Below are 27,922 nucleotides of genomic sequence, written 5' to 3' on the forward strand. Positions count from 1 at the left end.
TCACCACTAATCTTGTGTTGTGTTGGTTACAAAGTTGAAGATCCATCTATCCACTTTTCCTGTTATTCCTTTATCACGCATTTTGTGCGCTGTTACACTTTGATGGTACTGATTCAAGACCAGTCCTTGGTAGGCTTATTTGCTGGTGGTGGGCTCTTGATCACAGGTGCTGGAGTTATCCCTCTCCCCTTCCTCGGAGCAAACCTGATTATTCCACAAACGCTGTCCTGCTACTGCTGGTTTAGCGTTTCTCTGTGAATGTGAATAAAATAATAATAATAATAATAATAATAATAATAATAATAATAATAATAATAATAATAATATTATTATTATTATTATTATTATTATTATTATTATTAAAATAATGAGTGCGTGAGTATTATTATTACTATTATTATTATTATTATTATTATTATTATTATTATTATTATTATTATTATTATGGGGAAGCCCTAAACCCGCAGGGCTCATGCAGCGCCTGACTAACAGGTGATAAGGTTTGATCCAGTGAGAGGAAGGGTAGTTCCAGTATCTTGGATCAAGAGCCCTTGACCAGCATCAAGGAGTCAGGTGACAGGTTTCACTGCGTGACGTCACGGTGCTTCAGCGGCTTCAGTAACGTCTCTCTCTTTTCAACAAACTGTCATTTTGTGATCCCATTCTGGCTAGATTGGCGCGTGTTCGAGATGGCCTTTGGCGGACATTTGGCGATTATTATGCGGATCGTGGTCATTTATTCTTTTGTTTGAATGTTTGTGCAGGAGTTGGTGGAGTGGGAGTGGTAAGGAGGCCAGGGGTGACCTGACCTCACCTTGTGGGGTGCCTGCTTGACTCAATGTGGAGGTCAAGCCACATTACAGTGTGGAAGGGGTGTTCGTGGCCCTGTCCCAAGCCTTTATCTCAGAGCCATCTTCACTTTTAATGGTCGTACCTACATAAAACCTGCCATTTTCTCATTCAGTAATAGGCTACACCTGAGAGATGGGGGGGTCGGTCCCCTGGGGATGAAAAACAAATATTGTCGCGGGCGACTTCGTGGCCCCACCCCCCAGCCGCGAGATCCACCAATCACACCCCGCCGATGTCCGTCTTTCCAGTTAGCGATTGGTCGAGGCGGAGGAGAGGCGTGGCTTCCGAAGATACAAAACCCACAAAGCTCGACAAATGAAGGTAGTTCCCTTCAAGCACTCGTGAATGAGACGTGCTGCCGACCTTTCTATGAGGTAGTTAAGTGACCCAACCCTCCCGTCCCTTCCCCTTCCGGCCGACTCTTGTATAGTGCAGTGCAATAAGTGATAGAAGGATCGAGTGCAGTGTATAGCCATGTACGAGGAGGAGCTCTTATACCTACGCAGCCGTGGCATGGCCCCGGTGGGCCAGCTGGGCCTCCACCCGTACCTCGGAGCTGGCTTGCCGGCCAATCTTACCGACCACCTCGACAAGTACCGGCTTGGCTTCCACGGTAGGTTCCCGGTACCGATTTCACCCTTTCACTCTCCGTACCTTCTCTCCCTCAAAAAAAAAAAATGAGTAAATCTGTACCAACCTGACGTCCGCACTGAACAACTGCGCAAACTCTCCCCCAAAAGCAAATCTGACGGAAATTTTCTTGTTATTCCCACAGGCGGAGTGCCCACCCAGGCTCCCTTCGGTCATGGGTTCCCCGGGGACTACCTGAAGCCCCCGCCGCAGTGTGGAGGCTTCCCCACCCCGGGGCTGCCAGGGGGGAAGCCTGACCCTCGCATCAAGGCTCGCCTCGAGAATGAGAATCTCTGGAACCAGTTCAATAAGTTCGGCACAGAGATGATTATCACTAAATTAGGCCGGTGAGTACACTTAAGTTAGCTATATAAGTTGATAGAAACACAACAATAATAATAGTAATATTATTATTATTATTATTATTATTATTATTATTATTATTATTATTATTATTAAGATTAATATATAAAACTACTATTAATATTATTAATAATAATATTACAATTATTAATATAATTAATAATATTAATATTATAATTAATAATATAATTATTATTAATTATAATATATAAAATATATAACATTATAATTAATAATATAATAATAATATTAACATAATTAATAATAATTATTTTATATTTTTATTGTTATATTATTATTACTATTATTATTATTTTCCAAGGAGATACAAACAATTTCTTTATTTTATGGAAAAGCCTTGACTTTAGTCTATATATTGCAAACGTTAAAACCAGGAATAATAATAAAAATAATAAATTAAACATTCTAGTACTCTATATGTATTATAAATCACAAAGGCCTAGGACTCAGAGCCTAGTAAACACCACTCACAGCCTAGTAAACACCACTCACAGCCTAGTAAACACCACTCACAGCCTAGTAAACATGGCCAGAATTAAGAATGCCTGCTACAAATCAGTCATGTTGATTAGGCAATATCTGCCACAAATCAGTCAGTGTATCTATGGTTATCTGCCGCGGATCAGTGAGTAGACTAGGTATATCTGCCACACATTAGGTATATCTACCACAGATTTACTAGACTAGTAACATTTGCCACAAATCAGTCAGTAGATTAGATATGTCTTCCGCATATCTGCCACAAAATCGGTCAGTAGACACAACATCACCATAGCCAAACTATAGCCCAAACTGTAGTTATAGCCCGCTATAGTCCCACGATAGCCAGACAGTAACCCACAACATGCCGCACATTCCACTCCCGAGTGACCGCCAGCGGGCGGTCCATGATGTTATCGGCAACCATACCGCCGCCACTGTTACCGCTGATCATGATTCAGTTTACTCCGCCGCTTTGATCTCCAGATACACCTTGAGTGGCTGCTGATATGTATATTTTACTTGACTTATCCTTATGTGCGTTCATTTGTAAACCAAGAGATCCTCGTGTGGGTTCCTTGTAATCTTAGAGATCCTCGTGTGGGTTCCTTGTAATCTTAGAGATCCTCGTGTGGGTTCCTTGTAATCTTAGAGATCCTCGTGTGGGTTCCTTGTAATCCTAGAGATCCTCGTGTGGGTTCCTTGTAATCCTAGAGATCCTCGTGTGGGTTCCTTGTAATCCTAGAGATCCTCGTGTGGGTTCTTTGTAATCCTAAAGATCCTCGTGTGGGTTCCTTGTAATCCTAGAGATCCTCGTGTGGGTTCCTTGTAATCCTAGAGATCCTCGTGTGGGTTCCTTGTAATCCTAGAGATCCTCGTGTGGGTTCCTTGGAATCTTAGAGATCCTCGTGTGAGTTCCTTGTAATCTTAGAGATCCTCGTGTGAGTTCCTTGTAATCCTAGAGATCCTCGTGTGGGTTCCTTGTAATCCTAGAGATCTTCGTGTGGGTTCCTTGTAATCCTAGAGATCTTCGTGTGGGTTCCTTGTAATCCAAGAGATCCTCGTGTGATTCTCATGTAATCCTAGATATTTTTGTGTCATTCCCATGTAATCCTAGGGATCCTTATGTGATGTAACGCTAGAGATACTCGTGTGGTTCCCATGTAATCCTAGCCATCCTAGTGTGGGTTCCCATGCAATCCTATCCATCCTTGTGTGGGTTCCCATGTAATCCTAGAGGTAGGTGGTAGCCTCGTGCTGGTCATAATAACACTGTTCTTTGATATCCTTGACCGCTGGGCCGCCGCCAATGTGACCGCCACGATAACCGCCGCACGATTTATGCGCGCGTGGCGATTAACCACAGATGTTAATAACCACAGCAGATGTTATTAACCATAGAAAATGTTACTAACCACAACATGTTAATAACCACAGTAGACATTATTCGGCACAGTAAACATTTATCACAGTCGATGTCATTCATGAATCGGTGGCAAAAATGCGTTCATAAATTATGTATGTATGTATGGATATATATATATATATATATATATATATATATATATATATATATATATATATATATATATATATATATATATATATATATATATATATATATATATATATATATATATAATGGTCATTTAGCAAGACCCCTTTCAAATTAAGTCCTTTCTAAAATTTTATCTTCTACGTTTAAAGATTTTTTTCACTTATGTTAATGTAAAAATTAATAATTTTGTACCAAAAGAACCTTAGAAAACTTACCTAACCTTATTATAACAAGCACAATTTAATTCAGCCTAATCCAATATTTTAGATGAGTTTACAATAACTTAATAATAAACAAACACAGTGAAATTTTTTTTCGTTAGGTTCAGAACGATTTTTGCGAAATTATTACATACACAAATTTTCGCTTGCTTTATTCGGCAAGAAGAGCGTTGCTATTTAAGCCAAAATCACAAGTTTTACGTATTCGGCACTATATATATATATATATATATATATATATATATATATATATATATATATATATATATATATATATATATATATAATTAAACTTATTACACATTTATAATTATAAGTGAAGGGCGTTCATAATTAATAAAATAAGATATATCGTTTTGGAACGCTAGGCATTTTCTGGTCTCTGGTTTAAAATTAAAATCATATTATAAACCAGTGTTATGTAAGCTGGTGGGCAGCTTAGGGTTAACCTCGGTTAAATCATCATTTGTCAGCGCTGCTGTAGGCATTGACGTGTTGTGTGTAGCTGCCTAGTTGTACCTCCCCGTGTCGAGTCCTCAGCTCTTAGTCTATGTGCGCGTTGTGAATTGTCGAGATTTTTTCGTCTTAACCTCCTACCCTTATAGACTGTCATAACTGTTCTTAAAACTATGTGATGGGCCTACCTCCACTACTACTTCGTTGAAGTTATTCCGCTTCCTGACCACTCCGAAACTGAAGAAATACTTCCTGACATCCCTGTAGTCCATCTGTGTCTTTAATTCCCCGTGTAGTGCTACTTGTTTCCTGCCTCTCAGTCATTGCCTGTCCACCCTTTCAAGTCCTGAGTATTTTGTATTTCGTTATTGTGTCTCTCCTGGTTCCTCTTATGTTCTAATATCGTCGCGTTCCCATACTGTAGTATTTCCTCATAGATCATTCCCATCAGTTCTAGGACAAGTCTTGTTGCATACTTCTACACTTTCTCCAGTTCCTTAACGTCCTTTATGAGGCAGGAGCTTCATGCTGGTTATGCATACACGGAGATGGAGTTAACATACGTTATATAAAGAGCCTAGATTTACTCTGCTGAGATTCCTGAAAGCCACTCAGATTGGCAATACGAGCATTGTCTGCAGAGGTTATCCAGTTGATGTGAGCTTCCAGTGATGTGTTCGGCACTGTACTCACCCCTAGGTCTCTTTTGAGTGAGGTCTGCAGCCTCTATCGAGTCTCTTAGTTTCCGGTCTTTTTGTCTCTTCCTCAATTTTAATAACTTTGCCTTTGCTCGAGTGGAATTCCAGTAGCTACGTGTGTGTGTGTTTGTGTACGTGTGTACGCGTGCGTGCTTACGCGCGTGCGCTCTGATTACCTCTCCCAAGCTCTGAATGTCAAAATATAGGTATTGCGTCAGTTTTCGAACGTAATAATCATATACCCTGAACCCATCTTTGCTTCCATAGCCTGTACACACACAAACACACACACACACACACACACACACACACACACACACACACACACACACACACACACACACACACACAACCGGTGAAGAGGCGGGGCCAGGAGCTAGGACTCGACCCCTGCAACCACAAATAGGTGAGTACACACACACACACACACACACACACACACGTATATATAAGTATATATATCTATCTATATATATATATATATATATATATATATATATATATATATATATATATATATATATATATATATATATATATATAACGCTTAGCAAGTTGAGGTCAAAGTTGAAATTTTTACCAAGTAAACTAAGAAAAAAGTCAGGATGCTGAGACTTTTCCTATCTTAGTCCTATCTCCAGGAATAACCTCCAGGTAGTCATCTCAGTCGTATTTATGTCATCCTGATCCTATCAGAGCCATTTCGATATTATTCTAGTAATCCCGGTCTTATCCTAGTCATTCTAAACCTATCCTAGCCATCCTGATTGTATCCTAATACTTATCATATTCTAGTCATCTTAATCTCCTAGTCATCCTGATCTTATCCTAGTCATGCTCAGAGCGGTGTATTTAAGACAACAATTAGCGTATCCTATAACCGTGACCAACCGGATAATGATGTGACTCATTGTGTCAACGAGAGTGAGGTGGAACTCTGAGTGAGCGCTGAGGTGAAGCTCTTGAGTGAGCGCTGAGGTGAAGCTCTTGAGTGAGCGCTGAGGTGAAGCTCTTGAGTGAGCGCTGAGCCGAACTGGTCAGATTAATCTATGAGCTCCTTGCTTTTGTGTTGATATGTGCTTGTATTTTCATGGCAAATGAGTATTAACAAGCCAGGTATTACTAATGAAATTGTTAAGCCAGGTATTACTAATGAAATTGTTAAGCCAGGTATTACAGCTGAGGGTATTAAACAAGCCAAGTATTATTACTGAGGGTATTAACAAGCCAGATATTATTACCGGGAGTATTAACAAGCCTGGTATTACTACCAAGAGTATTAACAACTGTGATATCAGCACACTTCTGGCAAGGCGGCGCTTGAATGAATGATGATTAATGTGTTTTATTTTGCCTTGTGGAGGGAGACGGCGTGCGCGCGCGCGTGCGTAAAACAATCTGATAGGAAATAACAAGGGAATAACTTGAGCGCTCTCCAGCGTGTGCGCGACCGTTTTCAGAGGAACTAAAGAGAGGACGGGAGAGCAGCATTAGTAGTGCACTGATAAACTGTTTCTTAAAGTGTTGGAACACCTCGAGGCTGCGTTCAGCTTCCCTTAAACACACACCTGCCTCACCCCCGGGGATCACAAGGTTACCTCTGACAACTGTTATTTAATCTCTCTCTCTCTCTCTCTCTCTCTCTCTCTCTCTCTCTCTCTCTCTCTCTCTCTCTCTCTCTCTCTCTCTCTCTCTCTCTCTCTCTCTCTCTCTCTCTCTCTCTCTCTCTCTCTCTCTCTCTCACCCTCTCTCTCTCTTTCTCACCCTCTTTAACACAGGATTTTACAAGGTTAGGTTAAGATTTTTCACTTTATTCACAAGCTAGAAGTTGTTAACTACATCAGCTGTTGTTATTGTTTTTTGAAAATATGCGCTTAACATGTACGTCCGGCCAAGGTGGCTGGGGAGGAAGAGCTGTAGGAGTAGAATAAAAATAAAGAGCAAAAGAAAGAAACGGAGAAAGGGGGAAGGCGATGAAAGTAACGTGATAGCGTGTAGGTAAAGTGAGAAGTGTAGGTTGTTTGTGTGTGTGTGTGTGTATGTGTGTGTGTGTGTGTGTGTGTGTGTGTGTGTGTGTGTGTGTGTGTGTGTGTGTGTGTGTGTGTGTGTGTGTGTGTCTGTCTGTCCGTCCGGCTGCTCGGGGCAGTGTCTCTGAGTTTCAATGTTTGAGCACAAATGTTTGAGTCACTTTAGCTGACCAACACAACAAGACTCAAGTGTTTGTCACAGGTGGGCGGCCGAGGTGCGGCACCTCACACACACACATTCTCTGTTTTATCTTTGTCTCGCTCTACAACCTCTCACAATATTTGTCTTGGCACTAGTAAGTGTCTGAAGGAATATCTGTTATTTTGTCCTAAATAAGTTACTCCCAAGAGACATTTTTTCATAATGAATTTCTAGCTGGATCTGGATGACGTACTGTTGGTGATGATGAAGATGAAGCAGAAACGTTGAAAGGAGAACGTTTCGCTTTTTTTTGTAGAGCTTTATCGTCTTCAATTGTGTATTGTTGCTGGTGCATGAACGAATAATTTTTGGGGGTCTAAATGAGTTTTTTGTCTTTGTTTTAGGAGCATACTTGATAATATGAGAAATGGTGAAAACGCTTGGAATACTACTCCTATCCACTGTGATTATATTGTATATTAAAATATTACACGTGCCTTGTTATCTTATTGCATACAGCAGTATTTATTTATATATTTTTTTTTTTTTGGGGGGGGGGAAAGTTCTTCGCTTTGTTGTTGTCATTTTCTGTTGTTTTTCTCTTATTTCAGACTCATGGACCAATATGTGTTATTTTAGCCTAAATAAGTTCTTTCCTTGTCCCTGGCGTATAAAGGTATATTTAGTATTTTATGCTAAATAATTATGTTTCCCTTGTTGCAGGCGCATGTTCCCGACGGTAAAGATGTCGGCCAGCGGTCTGGAACCCAACACCAAATACTACGTGCTGATGGACATCGTGCCGGCGGACGACTCTCGTTACAAGTTCCAAGGCAAGGAGTGGGTGGTGGCTGGCAAGGCTGAACCTCACATGCCCGGTCGACTCTACATACATCCGGACTCCCCGGCCTCTGGAGCCCAGTGGATGCGACATCCCATCAGTTTCCAGAAGCTCAAACTCACCAACAACAACTTGGACCAACAGGGACACATCATCCTCAACTCCATGCATAAGTATCAACCCAGGATTCACATTGTAGCGGCGCCAGACCTGGTTTCGCTCCATTGGGCACCCTTCAACACCTTTAACTTCCCCCAGACGTGCTTCATGGCCGTCACGGCCTACCAGAACGAGCGCATCACTCAACTCAAGATCGACAATAATCCCTTCGCGAAAGGTTTCCGGGAAAATGGGCAGCTGCGCTCCAAAAAGAGAGCGGGAGGAACGTCTCCACAGACGGGCGAAATGACTGCTGCACCGCCAGAAAAATCTAGCGAAGCTGACGACGGTAAGCTGCTTAAAATTATGTACTATAAGAATTAAGTAGAGTGAACGGGATTCGACACACAGAGTGATTAACGCGATGAACCGGTAATCTCACATGACAGGTCGAATCTTCATCACCCTATTATACTGCTAAATTCGTTTATTACTAGTTTATAGTAAATATTCTCTTAGATTGAAGTAAATATGTATATTTGTCTGAAAACGTAGTTAATTAATTTGTTTGGTTTAAAACTTATCTTCTATGTAGATTAAGGCTTCATTTTACTTGGAGACTAATGTCAACAATATATATTTACACTACGTATGCTCTTACACTCTTCTGAAACGATAATGTTCATGTATTTCAATAATAGCAAATCATTTATAAATGCTAAAAATACAGTTTATTTAGATTAATAATGCAATTTCGTCCGTTTTGATTTATAATATTTCAATTCTTTTCCACCAGCAACCCTGGACAAACGAGCTCGTCTGAACAGTGTGGACAGCGGTGACCTGGATGTGTCGGACATTGAAGACCGGCCAGCGTCGTCTATGTCGGTAGAAAAAGACCCGAGTGACGAGAAGGTGGACGTGGAGAGTCCTCCTACCCCACCCCCTCCCTTCCTGCCGCCTCCACTCATTATCAAGTCCGAAGTGGAGGAGACACCCACGTCCCTAGTGTCACCGCTCATGTCCGCCGCCTCCATGATGGCAGCGGCGGTGGCAGAAACCAGGAAGTCACACACGCCGCCCACCATCCTTGCAGATCCTCGAGCTCACGAGGTCAACATGCTCTCCCCTGCAGCCATACGACCATGCTTGCCCTCACCTACGTATTCAACGGGGCTGCATGGCAGCATTCCTGCAGGCTTACCCGGCGGTTCCTTACCCTACCCGTACCTCTATTACAGTCACATGATGTCTCCTTACTTGCTGAGCCGAGCGCCGCAGCTACACCCTGCTCCCCTCGACAAGGCTGCCGCTGCTGCCAGAGATATGTACGGCTATCCCACTTACCTGCGCTCTCCCCCCGGTCACCACTCTTCCCTGTCAGCGACGCCATCAAGACCAGCGCCCATCCACCCCTACAGCTACGCCATACCCCACCAGGTGCCCGCTAACCTTTGAGGGAGCACCTGCAGCGCCGGCCGGTGGGTCGCCCTCAGTCAGTCATCACATCAGCGGTCCCTGGTTAGCAAGTTTTCCTCAGTCATCCTCATGTGTACATTCTCATCGTCATTCCGTGTTGATGGTATGTTTGTAACGCAGCACATCGTGATATTGTGTCATTGTTGTGGTGATATCATGGAGGCCTAGTGTGGTGCTAGGCCTAACATGGGCACACTTCCTGCAGCACTCAGGTGCCAAAGACTCCTGTACAATTCCTCGAATTTTTTATACTTCGATGGTGCTTGTGTAAATATATGTTGTATATATGTATGTACAGTTTATGTAGCAGACGGGTAACTCAGACGTGGGACCAACACCCATGTTGTTGTTTTGGTAATAAATCGATCTTTCTGATACACACTCTTACTTAACCTACACAGTGATGCGTCTACAACCCTCAGTGCCAGTGAGGCGAATTTACCTTTGATGGGTATCGAGAGTTTCCTTACTCCCACAGCCAGAATTGCCTGGTTAACCAGGCTGTTGCTGCTAGTGAACCACTGGACTACTGTCTGTCATAGCCTGGTTGATCTAGCACTTGTGGTGGTACTTGGCCCAGATTAACTAGGCTGTGATGGAGAAGTGGGCTAGAGGGCGCTCAAGGACGGTTCCTTGATGTTGGTGAAGGGTTCTTGATGCTAAGGAATGGACCTGTCCTGTTCCATGAAGTGAGCGTGATGGCCTCCCAATTTACAGGTGTTGTGTGACTCCTACGGTTTTAGCGTTTCCCTCAGGTCTGAGGAATTCAGTCTCAGTCTCACCTTCATCTGACCAAATCTCATTACCTCATAAAACATTGTACTATCCCTACGGGCTTAGCGCACATATACAGGTAACCTTAACTGTTCTGAAGTGCTGTAAAACCATAGTATTATATGAAACGCTAAACCCAAGTGAGTCAGCGCAGGGAGCATTTCCAGCGCCTTGACTAAAAGTATAAAAGATGCGCTAGGCGCTGCTACTCTTGACTTGCGTCTGACACACGTTACAAGATGGTAGTTCAAGGTGCTGATTCTCTCTGAAGGACAAACTGACTACCACACAACACAACCACTGCTAACATATATAAACACAACACAACCACTGCTAACATATATAAACACAATACAACCACTGCTAACATATATAAACACAACACAACCACTGCTAACATATATAAACACAACACAACCACTGCTAACATATATAAACACAACACAACCACTGCTAACATATATAAACACAACACAACCACTGCTAACATATATAAACACAACACAACCACTGCTAACATATATAAACACAACACAACCACTGCTAACATATATAAACACAATACTACGTCACTAGGAATAACATCTCGGCTTATAATAAGCAACTACAATCAACAGTGAATGTAGTTGCTTATGTGTCTAATTTATCAACATTCAACAGTACACAAATAACCAGCACATAGGAGAAAGGAACTCCTGACGAAGTTTCGGTTCCGCTAGGACCATAACTGGTCACACAATAACACGAAGGTAAGGGAACTAGTATACGTATATCGTATACATACTGCTTCCATTACCTTCGCGTGTCAGTGTGTGACTATTTACTGATCCAAGTGGGACCGAAACATCGTCATGAGTTTCAGTCTCCTATGTGCTGGTTATTTGTGTATTGTTCCAGTCACGGTATTGTGCCTTTATGTTCTTTATATTCAAATATGCAAACAGGTTTTCCGGGGATTCGAGCTGGTGTGTGTTCACTGATCGTCCACCTCACTACCAGTGAGCCAGCACCTATGTCGTAGCATACTCTCCAGCTCGCCTCATACTGTACCTACTGCAGGCATGCAGAAACCTCCAGCTGTCTCTGCAAGCCTGCAATAGCTGCAGTATGTAACCGGTTAGAGGGGCTGGGTTTCATTAGTGTCGTGGGTACGGAGGCAAATTCATGGGTAGATTTGGGGAAAGGTACAAATACATGGGTGGTATTGATAAGGACCTGCCTTGTATGGGCCAGTAGGCCTGCTGCAGTGTTCCTCCATTCTTATGTTTTTATTTATGCTGTGAGGGTGGTACTGGCGCAGTGGTAGAGCGGTGGACCGTCATTGAACACACTCCAGTTCGAGTCGCCAAAATGCCTGTAAAAAAGTGAATAGTTTATTTGCCTCTTTCCCCCCCAAAAAAAATGAAACAAAAAATATATCAAGGATTTTGATATGAAGATTTCCAAAGTTCTTTAAATTATAAAGGTCAGTGCAATTTTTTTTATTACTTCTGACACTGATAATGTTGCTGCTGGAGATCAACCTTAAGTGAAGAAATGAAGATGTTTACCACTGGTTTGTTGTGTTGCAAGTTCACTTTACCACTGGTTTGTTGTGTTGCAAGTTCACTTTACCACTGGTTTGTTGTGTTGCAAGTTCACTTTACCACTGCTTTGTTGTGTTGCAAGTTCACTTTACCACTGCTTTGTTGTGTTGCAAGTTCACTTCTCTCAAGATGAACATCCGCGCCTAAAACTTACCATTAATAACCTCTCACTTCACCCTTATACACGACTTTTCCTCACACTATATAACTCTCTCCTCCCACTATATAACTCTCTCCTCCCACTATATAACTCTCTCCTCACACTATATAACTCTCTCCTCACACTATATAACTCTCTCCTCACACTATACAAACTCTCCTCACACTATACAAACTCTCTCCTCCCACTATATAACTCTCTCCTCACACTATACAAACTCTCCTCACACTATACAAACTCTCCTCACACTATACAAACTCTCCTCACACTATACAAACTCTCCTCCCACTATATAACTCTCTCCTCACACTATACAAACTTTCTCCTCCCACTATATAACTCTCTCCTCACACTATACAAACTCTCCTCACATTATACAAACTCCTCACACTATACAAACTCTCCTCACACTATACAAACTCTCCTCACACTATACAAACTCTCCTCACACTATACAAACTCTCTCCTCACACTATATAAGTGTTGTTCCACCGACATCACTGATCACTGTCACGTCACCAACCATGCAATTGGCATTCTTTATCGCCTTTTAACGACCACTTGCAGGAGAAGTGTGGTCTTGTTAAGACCACAAGATGGATACCTGATCACCACATAATACTACAACTACCACTATGGTACAAGAGATCCAACCCTTTGTCCGAAAGTATTGAGAGTCCAGATACACGTTCAAGCGTAAGGTAGTCTGCCAGTGTCTTGTTTACAGGTATGGAGTAAGGGAACACCAGTGTACGTAGACTAATTCACGTAAATATTACCTTTGCTGTAGTAGGATAGGATAGGATTTCGTTCGGATTTTTAACCCCGGAGGGTTAGCCACCCAGGATAACCCAAGAAAGTCAGTGCGTCATCGAGGACTGTCTAACTTATTTCCATTGGGGTCCTTAATCTTGTCCCCCAGGATGCGACCCACACCAGTCGACTAACACCCAGGTACCTATTTGCTGCTAGGTGAACAGGACAACAGGTGTAAGGAAACGTGTCGAAATGTTTCCACCCGCCGGGAATCGAACCCGGGCCCTCCGTGTGTGAAGCGAGAGCTTTAGCCACCGGGCCACCTTAACGTAATGTGTTGGCACTGTGGTATGTAAGTGTTGGTAACTCAACACGTCAAGCCATACCCCCGGCCGGGATTGAACCCGCGGTCATAGAGTCTCAAAACTCCAGCACGTGTATACAACAAGGCTGAGGGACTGATTATCCCGTCTTCTCTATATAGTTCTACTGTCTTTCCCTCGTGTCCTTGAATTTGTATTGATAAAGCCACTGGATGGATAAACGTCTACAAGTAAAGAGGTTGCACATTTGTCTAATTCTTCAACACCTGGGTAGCTATATTCAAGAGACGTTTCGCCCGCACATCAGACCATCAAGAGTGACATAACTTGCTGTGCAGGAGAAATGTATCACATAATCAAGATAGCCAGGTGTTGCACACGTGTCTTAGTCTACAAGATATCGGTGTCGTACCTCTGATCTGATTATACCTGCGTGATCCTCCTAGGAAGGTCGTGTCAGTGGTCGTGAAAATGTGGTGTAAGAAGCCCTGATCAAGTCACGCAGTGTATTGTGTTAAATTATAACCACACCCAATATACAGCCGTGTACTATATATATATATATATATATATATATATATATATATATATATATATATATATATATATATATATAAATATATATATATATATATATATATATATATATATATATATATATATATATATATATATATATATATATATTTATATATATATGTCGTGCCGAATAGGCAGAACTTGCGATCTTGGCTTAAATAGCAACGTTCATCTTGCCATATAGGACAAGTGAAAATTTGCGTATGCAATAATTTCGCCAAAATTATTCTGATCCTAACGAAAAAAAATATATTTCACTGTGTTTGTTTAGTATTAAATTATTGTAAACAAATCTAAAATATATTTAGTTGGGTTAGGCTAAAATAAATTGTTCTTGCTATAATAAGGTTAGGTAAGTTTTCTAAGTTCCTTTTGGTGCAAAATTAACATTTTTTACATCAACATTAATGAAAAAATATATCTTTAAACGTATAAGAGAAAATTTTTGAAAGGACTTAATTTTAAATGAGTTCTTGCTAATTGACCATTTTTACATATTCGGCACGACATATATATATATATATATATATATATATATATATATATATATATATATATATATATATATATATATATATATATATATATATATATATATATATATATATATATATATATATATATATATATATATATATATATATATATATATATATATATATATATATATATATATATATATATATATATATATATATATATATAATTAAGTCCTTTCTAAAATTTTCTCTTATACGTTCAAAGACATTTTTTTCATTTATATTAATGTAAAAAGTAATAATTTTGTACCAAAAGAACCTTAGAAAACTTACCTAACCTTGTTATAACAAGCGCAATTTAATTTAGCCTAATGAAACTAAATATACTTTAGATAACTTTGCAATAATTTAATGATAAACAAACACAATGAAATATGTTTTTTCGTTACCTTCAGGATTATTTTTTCGAAATTATTACATACACAAAATTTTCGCTTGCCTTATTCAGCAAGAAGATCGTTGGTATTTAAGCCAAAATCGCAAGTTTTACCTATTCGGCATAACATATATATTATTAATACATCGATCATTTATCAAAAACCTTGATAATGTGAGACATCTACCTGTACCTTGAGGGAGTTCCAGGGGGTCACTCCCTGCGACCCGGTCCTTGACCAGGCACTATTTTCTCCACAGTGATTGTTTGGCATATTATAATATCACCTGTTTACTGTGATCTAGTTGTTTATACGGCTTTTACATTACGTTTATTTCATTAATGTATTTGAGTGTATAACGTTGCAATAGACTAAAGTGTGCCACTGTGGTCTCCACGAAGATACCGTAACTGTTAAGGTGATCGGGGAAGTCATTAAGAAGAAAGTAATTTATGAGAACAAAAGTGCATGAAGTGTGTCGTAACTACCACCAGTAAGACAGTACAGCACAGCTCCACCTCTTACACTGTTTTAAAACTCTTATACTTTATATTATACATATAGGAGACCGTTGTAACACGACGTTGACAGATCTTTCTTAAACCCAACACGTCTTACCACAGTTGTACTACTACTACTACTACTACCACTACTTCTACCACCACTACTATCACTACTACTACCACCACCACTACTATCACTACTACTACTACCACCACCACTACTATCACTACTACTACCACCACCACTACTATCACTACTACTACTACCACCACCACTACTATCACTACTACTACCACCACTACTATCACTACTACTACCAACACTACTATCACTACTACTACTACCACCACCACTACTATCACTACTACTTCTACCACCACTACTATCACTACTACTACCACCACTACTATCACTACTACTACTACCACCACCACTACTATCACTACTACTTCTACCACCACTACTATCACTACTTCTACCACCACTACTATCACTACTACTACTACCACCACCACTACTATCACTACTACTACCACCACCACTACTATCACTACTACTACCACCACTACTATCACTACTACTACCACCACTACTATCACTACTACTACTACCAACACCACTACTATCACTACTACTTCTACCACCACTACTATCACTACTACTACCAACACCACTACTATCACTACTACTTCTACCACCACTACTATCACTACTACTACCACCACTACTATCACTACTACTACTACTACCACCACCACCACTACTATCACTACTACCACCACCACTACTATCACTACTACTACCACCACTACTATCACTACTATTACCACCACCACTACTATCACTACTACTACCACCACTACTATCACTACTACTACCACCACTACTATACTTCTACTACCACCACCACTACTATCACTACTACTTCTACCACCACTACTATCACTACTACTACCACCACTACTATCACTACTACTACCACCACTACTATCACTACTACTACTACCACCACCACTACTATCACTACTACTTCTACCACCATTACTATCACTACTACTACCACCACTATTATCACTACTACTACCACCATCACTACTATAACTACTACTTCTACCACCACTACTTTCACTACTACTACCACCACTACTATCACTACTACTACCACCACTACTATCACTACTACTACCACCACTACTGTCATTACTGCTTCTACCACCACTACTATCACTACTACTACCACCACTACTATCACTACTACTACCACCACTACTATCACTACTACTACTACTACTACTACCATCACCACCACTACTATCACTACTACTTCTACCACCACTACTTTCACTACTACTACCACCACTACTATCACTACTACTACCACCACTACTATCACTACTACTACCACCACCACTACTGTCACTACTACCACCACCACTACTATCACTACTACTCCCACCACCACTACTATCACTACTACTACCACCACCACTACTATACTACTACCACCACCACTACTATCACTACTACTACCACCACCACTACTATCACTACTACTACCACCACCACTACTATCACTACTACTACCACCACCACTACTATACTACAAGCACCACCACTACTATCACTACTACTACCACCACCACTACTATCACTACTACTACCACCACCACTGCTACTATCACTACTACTACCACCACCACTACTATCACTACAACTACCACCACCACTACTATCACTACTACTACCACCACCACTACTATCACTACTACTACCACCACCACTGCTACTATCACTACTACCACCACCACTACTATCACTACTACTACCATCACCACTACTACTATCACTACTACCACGAACACTACTATCACTACTACTACCACCACCACCACTATCACTACTACTACCACCACCACTACTATCACTACTACTACCACCACCACCACTACTATCAGTACTACTACCACCACCACCACTACTATCACTACTACTACCACCACCACTACTATCACTACTACTACTACCACCACTACTATCACTACTACTACTACCACCACTACTGTCACTACTACCACCACCACTACTATCACTACTACTACCATCACCACTACTACTATCACTACTACCACCACCACTACTATCATTACTACTACCACCACCACCACCACCATTATCACTACTACTACCACCACCACCACTACTATCACTACTACTACCACCACCATTACTATCACTACTACTACTATCACTACTACTGTCACTACTACCACCACCACTACTATCACTACTACTACCATCAACACTACTACTATCACTACTACCACCACCACTACTATCACTACTACCACCACCACCACTATCACTACTACTACCACCATCACCACTACTATCACTACTACTACCACCACCACTACTATCACTAATACTACTACCACCACTACTGTCACTACTACCACCACCACTACTATCACTACTACTACCCTACCACCACCACTACTATCACTACTACTACCACCACCACTACTATCACTACTACTACCACCACCATTACTATCACTACTACTACCACCACCACTGCTACTATCACTACTACTACCACCACCACTACTATCACTAATACTACTACTACCACTACTGCCACTACTACCACCACCATTACTATCACTACTACTACCACCACCACTACTATCACTACTACTACCACCACCACCACCACTATCACTACTACTACCACCACCACCACTACTATCACTACTACTACCACCACTACTGTCACTACTACCACCACCACTACTATCGCTACTACTACCACCACCACTACTACTACCCCCACCACCACTATCACTACTACTACTACCACCACCACCACTATCACTACTACTACCACCACCACCACCACCACTACTACTACCACCACCACCACTATTACCACTACTACTACCACCACCACCACTACTATCACTAATACTACCATCACCACCACTATCACTACTACTACCACCACCACCACCACTATCACTACTATTACCACCACCACCACTACTATCACTACTACTACCACCACCACTACTATCACTGCTACTACTACCAAGACCACTACTATCACTACTACTACCACCACCACCACTACTATCACTACTACTACCACCACCACCACTATACTACTACCACCACCACCACTACTATCACTACTACTAACACCACCACTACTATCACTACTACTACTACCACCACCACTACTATCACTACTACCACCACCACTACTATCACTACTACTACCACCACCACCACTATCACTACTACTACCACCACCACCACTACTATCACTACTACTACCACCACCACTACTATCACTACTACTACTACCACAACTACTGTCACTACTACCACCACCACTACTATCACTACTACCACCACCACTACTATCACTACTGCTACCACCACCACCACTATCACTACTACTACCACCACCATCACCACTATCACTACTACTACCACCATCACCACTATCACTACTACTACCACCACCACCAGTACTATCACTACTACTACCACCACCACCAGTACTATCACTACTACTACCACCACCACCAGTACTATCACTACTACTACCACCATCACCACTATCACTACTACTACCACCACCACCAGTACTATCACTACTACTACCACCACCACCAGTACTATCACTACTACTACCACCACCACCAGTACTATCACTACTACTACCACCACCACCAGTACTATCACTACTACCACCACCACCACTACTACCACTACCACTACTTCTACTACCCTCTCACAACTTAACATTTATCTCTCTCCACAGACAGTCGTGGCGGCGCCACATCTCCTCTAATAACATACTAAACTCTACACAAGTGTCTTTATCCACAGATAAAACATAATCTATAGATACAAATCCAAATAAAAGCCGAGGAACTAAGCCTTTTCGGGGCTTAGTTCGTCGGCTTTCATTGCGCTCTTGCGATGCCGTCCACAGGAGGGATGCAGAGCGCAACATAAACTGGCCACTTAGACAGCAAAATCTAAATCACCTCACACTTTTGTCTCCTCACAGATCTATTCCGTCGCTCGCCTCACAATTTTCTAAACAGTCACGTGACTTTTTGAATAAATGGTTTTTGAAAACCGACAAGATAATATATGGAATACTTATGTAACATTTGGGTATCTTTATTCTGGAAACGTTTCGCCAGCCAGTGACTTCTTCAGTCCATTGCAGAGAACAGTAGAAGATAAGGAAGAATTAGAAGTAATCAGTCCCTCAGTCTTAAAGTAGTTTTGAGGTGGTCAGTCCCTCAGTCTTAGTTCTGAGGTGGTCAGTCCCTCAGTCTTAGTTTTGAGGTGGTCAGTCCCTCAGTCTTAGTTCTGAGGTGGTCAGTCCCTCAGTCTTAGTTTTGAGGTGGTCAGTCCCTCAGTCTTAGTTTTGAGGTGGTCAGTCCCTCAGTCTTAGTTTTGATGTGGTCAGTCCCTCAGTCTTAGTTTTGAGGTGGTCAGTCGCTCAGTCTTAGTTTTGAGGTGGTCAGTCCCTCAGTCTTAGTTTTGAGGTGGTCAGTCCCTCAGTCTTAGTTTTGAGGTGGTCAGTCCCTCAGTCTTAGTTCTGAGGTGGTCAGTCCCTCAGTCTTAGTTTTGAGGTGGTCAGTCCCTCAGTCTTAGTTCTGAGGTGGTCAGTTCCTCAGTCTTAGTTTTGAGGTGGTCAGTCCCTCAGTCTTAGTTTTGATGTGGTCAGTCCCTCAGTCTTAGTTTTGAGGTGGTCAGTCCCTCAGTCTTAGTTTTGAGGTGGTCAGTCCCTCAGTCTTAGTTTTGAGGTGGTCAGTCCCTCAGTCTTAGTTTTGAGGTGGTCAGTCCCTCAGTCTTAGTTCTGAGGTGGTCAGTCCCTCAGTCTTAGTTTTGAGGTGGTCAGTTCCTCAGTCTTAGTTCTGAGGTGGTCAGTCCCTCAGTCTTAGTTCTGAGGTGGTCAGTCCCTCAGTCTTAGTTCTGAGGTGGTCAGTCCCTCAGTCTTAGTTCTGAGGTGGTCAGTCCCTCAGTCTTAGTTTTGAGTTGGTCAGTCCCTCAGTCTTAGTTCTGAGGTGGTCAGTCCCTCAGTCTTAGTTCTGAGGTGGTCAGTCCCTCAGTCTTAGTTTTGAGGTGGTCAGTCCCTCAGTCTTAGTTCTGAGGTGGTCAGTCCCTCAGTCTTAGTTTTGAGGTGGTCAGTCCCTCAGTCTTAGTTTTGAGGTGGTCAGTCCCTCAGTCTTAGTTCTGAGGTGGTCAGTCCCTCAGTCTTAGTTTTGAGGTGGTCAGTCCCTCAGTCTTAGTTCTGAGGTGGTCAGTCCCTTAGTCTTAGTTCTGAGGTGGTCAGTCCCTCAGTCTTAGTTCTGAGGTGGTCAGTCCCTTAGTCTTAGTTCTGAGGTGGTCAGTCCCTCAGTCTTAGTTCTGAGGTGGTCAGTCCCTTAGTCTTAGTTCTGAGGTGGTCAGTCCCTCAGTCTTAGTTCTGAGGTGGTCAGTCCCTTAGTCTTAGTTCTGAGGTGGTCAGTCCCTCAGTCTTAGTTCTGAGGTGGTCAGTCCCTTAGTCTTTGTTCTGAGGTGGTCAGTCCCTCAGTCTTAGTTCTGAGGTGGTCAGTCCCTCAGTCTTAGTTCTGAGGTGGTCAGTCCCTCAGTCTTAGTTCTGAGGTGGTCAGTCCCTTAGTCTTAGTTCTGAGGTGGTCAGTCCCTCAGTCTTAGTTCTGAGGTGGTCAGTCCCTTAGTCTTAGTTCTGAGGTGGTCAGTCCCTTAGTCTTAGTTCTGAGGTGGTCAGTCCCTCAGTCTTAGTTCTGAGGTGGTCAGTCCCTCAGTCTTAGTTCTGAGGTGGTCAGTCCCTCAGTCTTAGTTCTGAGGTGGTCAGTCCCTCAGTCTTAGTTCTGAGGTGGTCAGTCCCTCAGTCTTAGTTTTGAGGTGGTCAGTCCCTCAGTCTTAGTTCTGAGGTGGTCAGTCCCTCAGTCTTAGTTCTGAGGTGGTCAGTCCCTCAGTCTTAGTTCTGAGGTGATCAGTCCCTCAGTCTTAGTTCTGAGGTGGTCAGTCCCTCAGTCTTAGTTCTGAGGTGGTCAGTCCCTCAGTCTTAGTTCTGAGGTGGTCAGTCCCTCAGTCTTAGTTCTGAGGTGGTCAGTCCATCAGTCTTAGTTCTGAGGTGGTCAGTCCCTCAGTCTTAGTTCTGAGGTGGTCAGTCCCTCAGTCTTAGTTCTGAGGTGGTCAGTCCATCAGTCTTAGTTCTGAGGTGGTCAGTCCCTCAGTCTTAGTTCTGAGGTGGTCAGTCCCTCAGTCTTAGTTCTGAGGTGGTCAGTCCATCAGTCTTAGTTCTGAGGTGGTCAGTCCCTCAGTCTTAGTTCTGAGGTGGTCAGTCCATCAGTCTTAGTTCTGAGGTGGTCAGTCCCTCAGTCTTAGTTCTGAGGTGGTCAGTCCCTCAGTCTTAGTTCTGAGGTGGTCAGTCCCTCAGTCTTAGTTCTGAGGTGGTCAGTCCCTCAGTCTTAGTTCTGAGGTGGTCAGTCCCTCAGTCTTAGTTCTGAGGTGGTCAGTCCCTCAGTCTTAGTTCTGAGGTGGTCAGTCCCTCAGTCTTAGTTCTGAGGTGGTCAGTCCCTCAGTCTTAGTTCTGAGGTGGTCAGTCCCTCAGTCTTAGTTCTGAGGTGGTCAGTCCCTCAGTCTTAGTTCTGAGGTGGTCAGTCCCTCAGTCTTAGTTCTGAGGTGGTCAGTCCCTCAGTCTTAGTTCTGAGGTGGTCAGTCCCTCAGTCTTAGTTCTGAGGTGGTCAGTCCATCAGTCTTAGTTCTGAGGTGGTCAGTCCCTCAGTCTTAGTTCTGAGGTGGTCAGTCCCTCAGTCTTAGTTCTGAGGTGGTCAGTCCATCAGTCTTAGTTCTGAGGTGGTCAGTCCCTCAGTCTTAGTTCTGAGGTGGTCAGTCCATCAGTCTTAGTTCTGAGGTGGTCAGTCCCTCAGTCTTAGTTCTGAGGTGGTCAGTCCCTCAGTCTTAGTTTTGAGGTGGTCAGTCCCTCAGTCTTAGTTCTGAGGTGGTCAGTCCCTTAGTCTTAGTTCTGAGGTGGTCAGTCCCTCAGTCTTAGTTCTGAGGTGGTCAGTCCCTCAGTCTTAGTTCTGAGGTGGTCAGTCCCTCAGTCTTAGTTCTGAGGTGGTCAGTCCCTCAGTCTTAGTTCTGAGGTGGTCAGTCCCTCAGTCTTAGTTCTGAGGTGGTCAGTCCCTCAGTCTTAGTTCTGAGGTGGTCAGTCCCTCAGTCTTAGTTCTGAGGTGGTCAGTCCCTCAGTCTTAGTTCTGAGGTGGTCAGTCCCCCAGTCTTAGTTCTGAGGTGGTCAGTCCCTCAGTCTTAGTTCTGAGGTGGTCAGTCCCTCAGTCTTAGTTCTGAGGTGGTCAGTCCCTCAGTCTTAGTTCTGAGGTGGTCAGTCCATCAGTCTTAGTTCTGAGGTGGTCAGTCCCTCAGTCTTAGTTCTGAGGTGGTCAGTCCCTCAGTCTTAGTTCTGAGGTGGTCAGTCCCTCAGTCTTAGTTCTGAGGTGGTCAGTCCCTCAGTCTTAGTTCTGAGGTGGTCAGTCCCTCAGTCTTAGTTCTGAGGTGGTCAGTCCCTCAGTCTTAGTTCTGAGGTGGTCAGTCCCTCAGTCTTGATAAGTGTTGAGCTTCATAGTCTGGATCAATTATCTATTTAACTTTTCTCTCAAACACACTCAGTTAAATTGTTTTACCTCCATCAATCTCAATTTCCAGAAGTCTTCTAAACTTGTCCAAGACAACATTGGAACATCTGAACATCTACCTTCCTTCTATTCATTACATCAACAACCAGTTCTTCACTAACATCAACTACCTTCACACACCCTCAAGCAACTTCCAAATTTCTTTCGTTTTGGTCATTACGTGCGAGAAAACAGGGAGGTAACTAGGCGCTAGTTCCTGGCAAGTTGTAATCGCCTTCAACGACACTCAAGGCCACGGGAAAGGATTCCAGCTCACTTTCCATAGGTTTATAGATCTGAACAGGACAGGCCCGGTGGCCTGGTGGCTAAAGCTCCCGCTTCACACACGGTGGGCCCGGGTTCGATTCCCGGCGGGTGGAAACATTTCGACACGTTTCCTTACACCTGTTCACCTAGCAGCAAATAGGTACCTGGGTGTTAGTCGACTGGTGTGGGTCGCATCCTGGGGGACAAGATTAAGGACCCCAATGGAAATAAGTTAGACAGTCCTCGATGACGCACTGACTTTCTTGGGTTATCCTGGGTGGCTAACCCTCCGGGGTTAAAAATCCGAACGAAATCTTATCTTATCTTATACACAAGCTCAGTTATCTACTGTGTTTATGTTTCACACGTTTCTGTGTCTCTGAAGGACTGAAGAAAGATACATTGTTATGGTCAGTGAACGACCATCTTGCTGACACAAGTGCAGCTAATGTGATATTTTACTGTGGCAACGTTTCGCTCTCCAGAAGCTTTGTCAAGCCGTTACAAACAATACATGGACACAGAAGGTATATATAGGTGTTATAATGAGGTGTAAAGCGTAATATAATAACTAGTAGACTAACTTATCCAAGTTGTATCATGATACATTATAACTCACTTAGTTTATTACAATTACTGTATTATGCTTTGACGTCTCATTATAACAGCCACACACACCCTCTGTGTAACTGTACTGTTTGTAACGGCTTGATAAAGCTCCTGGAGAGCGAAACGTTGCCACAGTAAAACGTCACATTAGTTACACTTGTGTCTTTTTACCTAACATTATTGTGGGTAATTCTACCAACATTAACAACGGTCGCCAGATACGTTCTCGTAAGCGTAAGAGACGAAACAAGCTTGTACGAATTACTAAATAACGAAATTTGACTCTTTACAACCACACACATAACGAAGACACACGAAACAATGCAAGCACTTTTCGTAACAAAATTTCATATTAAAGAAACATCACCACTTATTAAGAAACTCGCGAAGGTGAAGATTAGTGTATAATGTAAGTGAGATTTAATGAGATTATCGGCTGCTTAATTTCTTGAGACGTGAAGAAAAAAAAAAAGACTTTTGGACCAGAGTGCAAAACGTTTAACAGGCTTCAATTTCTTCACTCACATGACAGGATGGTATTACCTCCCTGAACACTTGCTCTCGAGCGTCCATTAGTACCAGAACCAAATGACGCAGCCAGAAGTCATGGGACAAGGCTGTAGTAATAATAATAATAATAATAATAATAATAATAATAATAATAATAATAATAATGAGACGTACAACAGTTGGTAGCCTAAAATACATTCTCTTTATTCCACTGAAGAAGTTTACAGCGAAGACGAAATATTTGAACAATAAAAACACCCAACTGTTGTTACATGTGTCTTGCTTATCAACTTGTCTATATTTTATACAATTTTCAATATACAGTTGTAGTAATAAAAATAATAATAATCGTAATTATAATAATAGTAGTCGAAATAAAAATAACAATAATAATCGTAATAATAATAATAGCAGTCGTAATAAAAATAATAATTATAATGTTGATATTTTACAGCAGGTTGTATGTGAGTTGAGTAATATGAAGATGAGTTGTGTTGAACAAGACCTCAACAACAATATACACTTGATTAATTCTCCCAGTACTCAGTACTTATCTTCTCCAACATGACGCCAACAATATACCTGTTTTATTGCTAACACTTAATCGCTCTTCTGCCGTCAAAGTTCTGCTGAAACCGGAACTCTAAATCTCTCTGGCATCCGGTCATATTAATTGCTATATTATTTACTTTATAAATTCTCTATTATTTACTTAACAAGCTCCCATTGTTATTGTCTTTCTCAGGGGAAAGAGCTCGGGATTAGTCGCCATTGGACTTCATCTGCCATTTTTCTGGGCTGACCAGGGAAGTGGAAACTATCGAACTTAAGCTAAATGACTCTTACAGGAACCAGGAGAGGCAGGAGGAGCTTAAAGCTATTAGTGAAATTGAAAGAAATTCAAAATATTTCTTTTCATATGCCAAAAACAAGGCAAATACCACATCTAGTATCGGGCCCTTACTCAGACAGGATGGGACTTACACAGACGACAACAAGGAAATGAGTGAAATATTGAAATACCAGTACGACTCTGTGTTTAGTGAACCACTAATCGGTCTGAGGATCGACGACCCAAATGATTTCTTCATGAATGAGCCTCAAAACTCCATAAATGTATGCCAGATTTCCGACATTACCCTAACTCCGATAGATTTCGAAAAAGCCATTGACAACATGCCTATGCACTCAGCCCCGGGCCCAGACTCGTGGAACTCTGTTTTCATTAAGAACTGCAAGAAACCCCTCTCGCGTGCCCTAAGTACACTATGGAGGAGGAGCTTGGACATAGGTGAAATTCCACAGTCACATAAAACAACGGATATAGCCCCGATCCATAAAGGTGGCAGCAAAGCATTAGCTAAGAACTATAGACCAATAGCTCTGACGTCCCACATCATAAAAATCTTTGAAAGAGTGCTAAGAAGCAGGATTGCAAATCACCTGGATTCCCAAAATCTGCACAATCCAGGGCAACATGGGTTCAGGGCAGGTCGCTCCTGCCTCTCACAACTACTGGATCACTATGACATGGCCTTGGATGCACTGGAAGAAAATCAGAATGCAGATGTAATATACACAGACTTTGCAAAAGCATTTGACAAATGCGATCATGGCGTAATAGCCCATAAAATACGTGCTAAAGGAATAACTGGCAAAGTGGGGAGATGGATCTTCAACTTCCTAACAAATCGAACACAAAGAGTAGTGGTCAACAGAGTTAAATCGGAGGCTGCCATAGTGAAGAGCTCTGTTCCACAAGGCACAGTACTCGCCTCCATCTTATTCCTTATCCTCATATCAGACATGAACAGAGATATACACCACAGCACCGTATCATCCTTTGCGGATGATACTAGGATCTGCATGAGGCTGTCATCTGCTGAGGACGCGGTTAACCTCCAAGAAGATATAAACAAAGTTTTCCAGTGGGCAACGGTAAACAATATGATGTTCAATGAGGACAAATTCCAACTACTCCGTTATGGAAAACTGGAGGAGATAATAACTAGAACAGAGTATACTACTGACTCCGGCCATACAATAGAGCGGAAAAATAATGTAAGGGACCTGGGAGTAGTAATGTCTGAGGATCTCACTTTCAAGGATCACAACAGTGCCACGATCGCACGTGCAAAGAAAATGATAGGATGGATAATGAGAACTTTCAAAACGAGAGATGCCAAGCCCATGATGATCCTTTTCAAATCACTTGTTCTCTCTAGGCTGGAATACTGCTGTACATTAACATCTCCATACAAAGCAGGTGAAATCGCAGATCTAGAGAGTGTACAGAGATCCTTTACTGCACGTATAAGTTCTGTCAAGCACCTTAACTACTGGGAACGCTTGGAAGCACTTGACTTGTACTCGTTGGAACGCAGGAGGGAGAGATATATCATAATCTACACTTGGAAAATCTTGGAAGGAATGGTCCCAAATCTGCACACAGAAATCACTCCCTACGAAAGTAAAAGACTGGGCAGGCGATGCAAAATGCCCCCAATAAAAAGTAGGGGCGCCATTGGTACACTAAGAGAAAACACCATAAGTGTCCGGGGCCCAAGACTGTTCAACAGCCTCCCATCAAGCATTAGGGGAATTGCCAATAAGCCCCTGGCTGCCTTCAAGAGAGAGCTGGACAGATACCTAAAGTCAGTGCCGGATCAGCCGGGCTGTGGCTCGTACGTCGGACTGCGTGCGGCCAGCAGTAACAGCCTAGTTGATCAGGCCCTGATCCATCGGGAGGCCTGGTCATGGACCGGGCCGCGGGGGCGTTGATCCCCGGAATAACCTCCAGGTAACCTCCAGGTAACCTCCAGGTTACCAGGTAACTCTGGTAATTCCTGGCAAAGTTCCCTCTTTCCTTTAGGATATATTTGCCGTGTTATGTCGTCATGGAACTAGCCTTGTCGCTATTTATTCTTTCATCGGCGTCGTTATGTAGATAGTGAAGAGAGTGTGTCCCAACACTGGCTCCTGCACGACGCTGCTTGGGAAGCCGTCCCAGGTTCAGGTTTAGGTAGGTTTGCCAGGACGGGTTCTGGCTCGTGTCTTCCGTGTGATGATCCGGCTGTGACTCCCGAAGAAGTGTCAGAGTTTGGGTAAGTGTAGTACCGTTTACAGCCCTATGATGGGGGCAGCCCTATGACGAAGGTACGCGAGGTTTTCAGGTCAAATAGAGAACCGTTTACAGCTCTATGGTGGGAGGCAACACTAGTGAGTCTTCTTCAACGGAAGTGGTGTAGCAGTTAGCTACAATAGACGTCTTGTAGCTGGGGTACAGCATATCTTGGGTTAAAGTGGTGTCGGGGCTGTGTTCTCCGTGGTGTAAGGTTTTTAACTCTCAAAAGCTCTGATCCATT

The 27,922-nt window shown here is 42.5% G+C and overlaps 1 protein-coding gene across 1 annotated transcript; it reads left to right on the forward strand.

The window, feature by feature from the left end:
• Positions 1–1,173: 1,173 nt before the first annotated feature.
• LOC128695819 (T-box protein 2) lies at positions 1,174–10,242 on the forward strand. The gene is made up of 4 exons (XM_053786688.1): positions 1,174–1,465; positions 1,628–1,829; positions 8,172–8,737; positions 9,185–10,242. The coding sequence occupies exons 1-4, from the start codon at positions 1,327–1,329 to the stop codon at positions 9,844–9,846; spliced, it is 1,569 nt and encodes a 522-aa protein (XP_053642663.1). The 5' UTR covers positions 1,174–1,326; the 3' UTR covers positions 9,847–10,242.
• The last annotated feature ends 17,680 nt before the right edge of the window (positions 10,243–27,922 follow it).

The sequence above is a fragment of the Cherax quadricarinatus genome, chromosome 41 (genome assembly GCF_038502225.1).
Source record: "Cherax quadricarinatus isolate ZL_2023a chromosome 41, ASM3850222v1, whole genome shotgun sequence".
NCBI lineage: Eukaryota > Metazoa > Arthropoda > Malacostraca > Decapoda > Parastacidae > Cherax > Cherax quadricarinatus.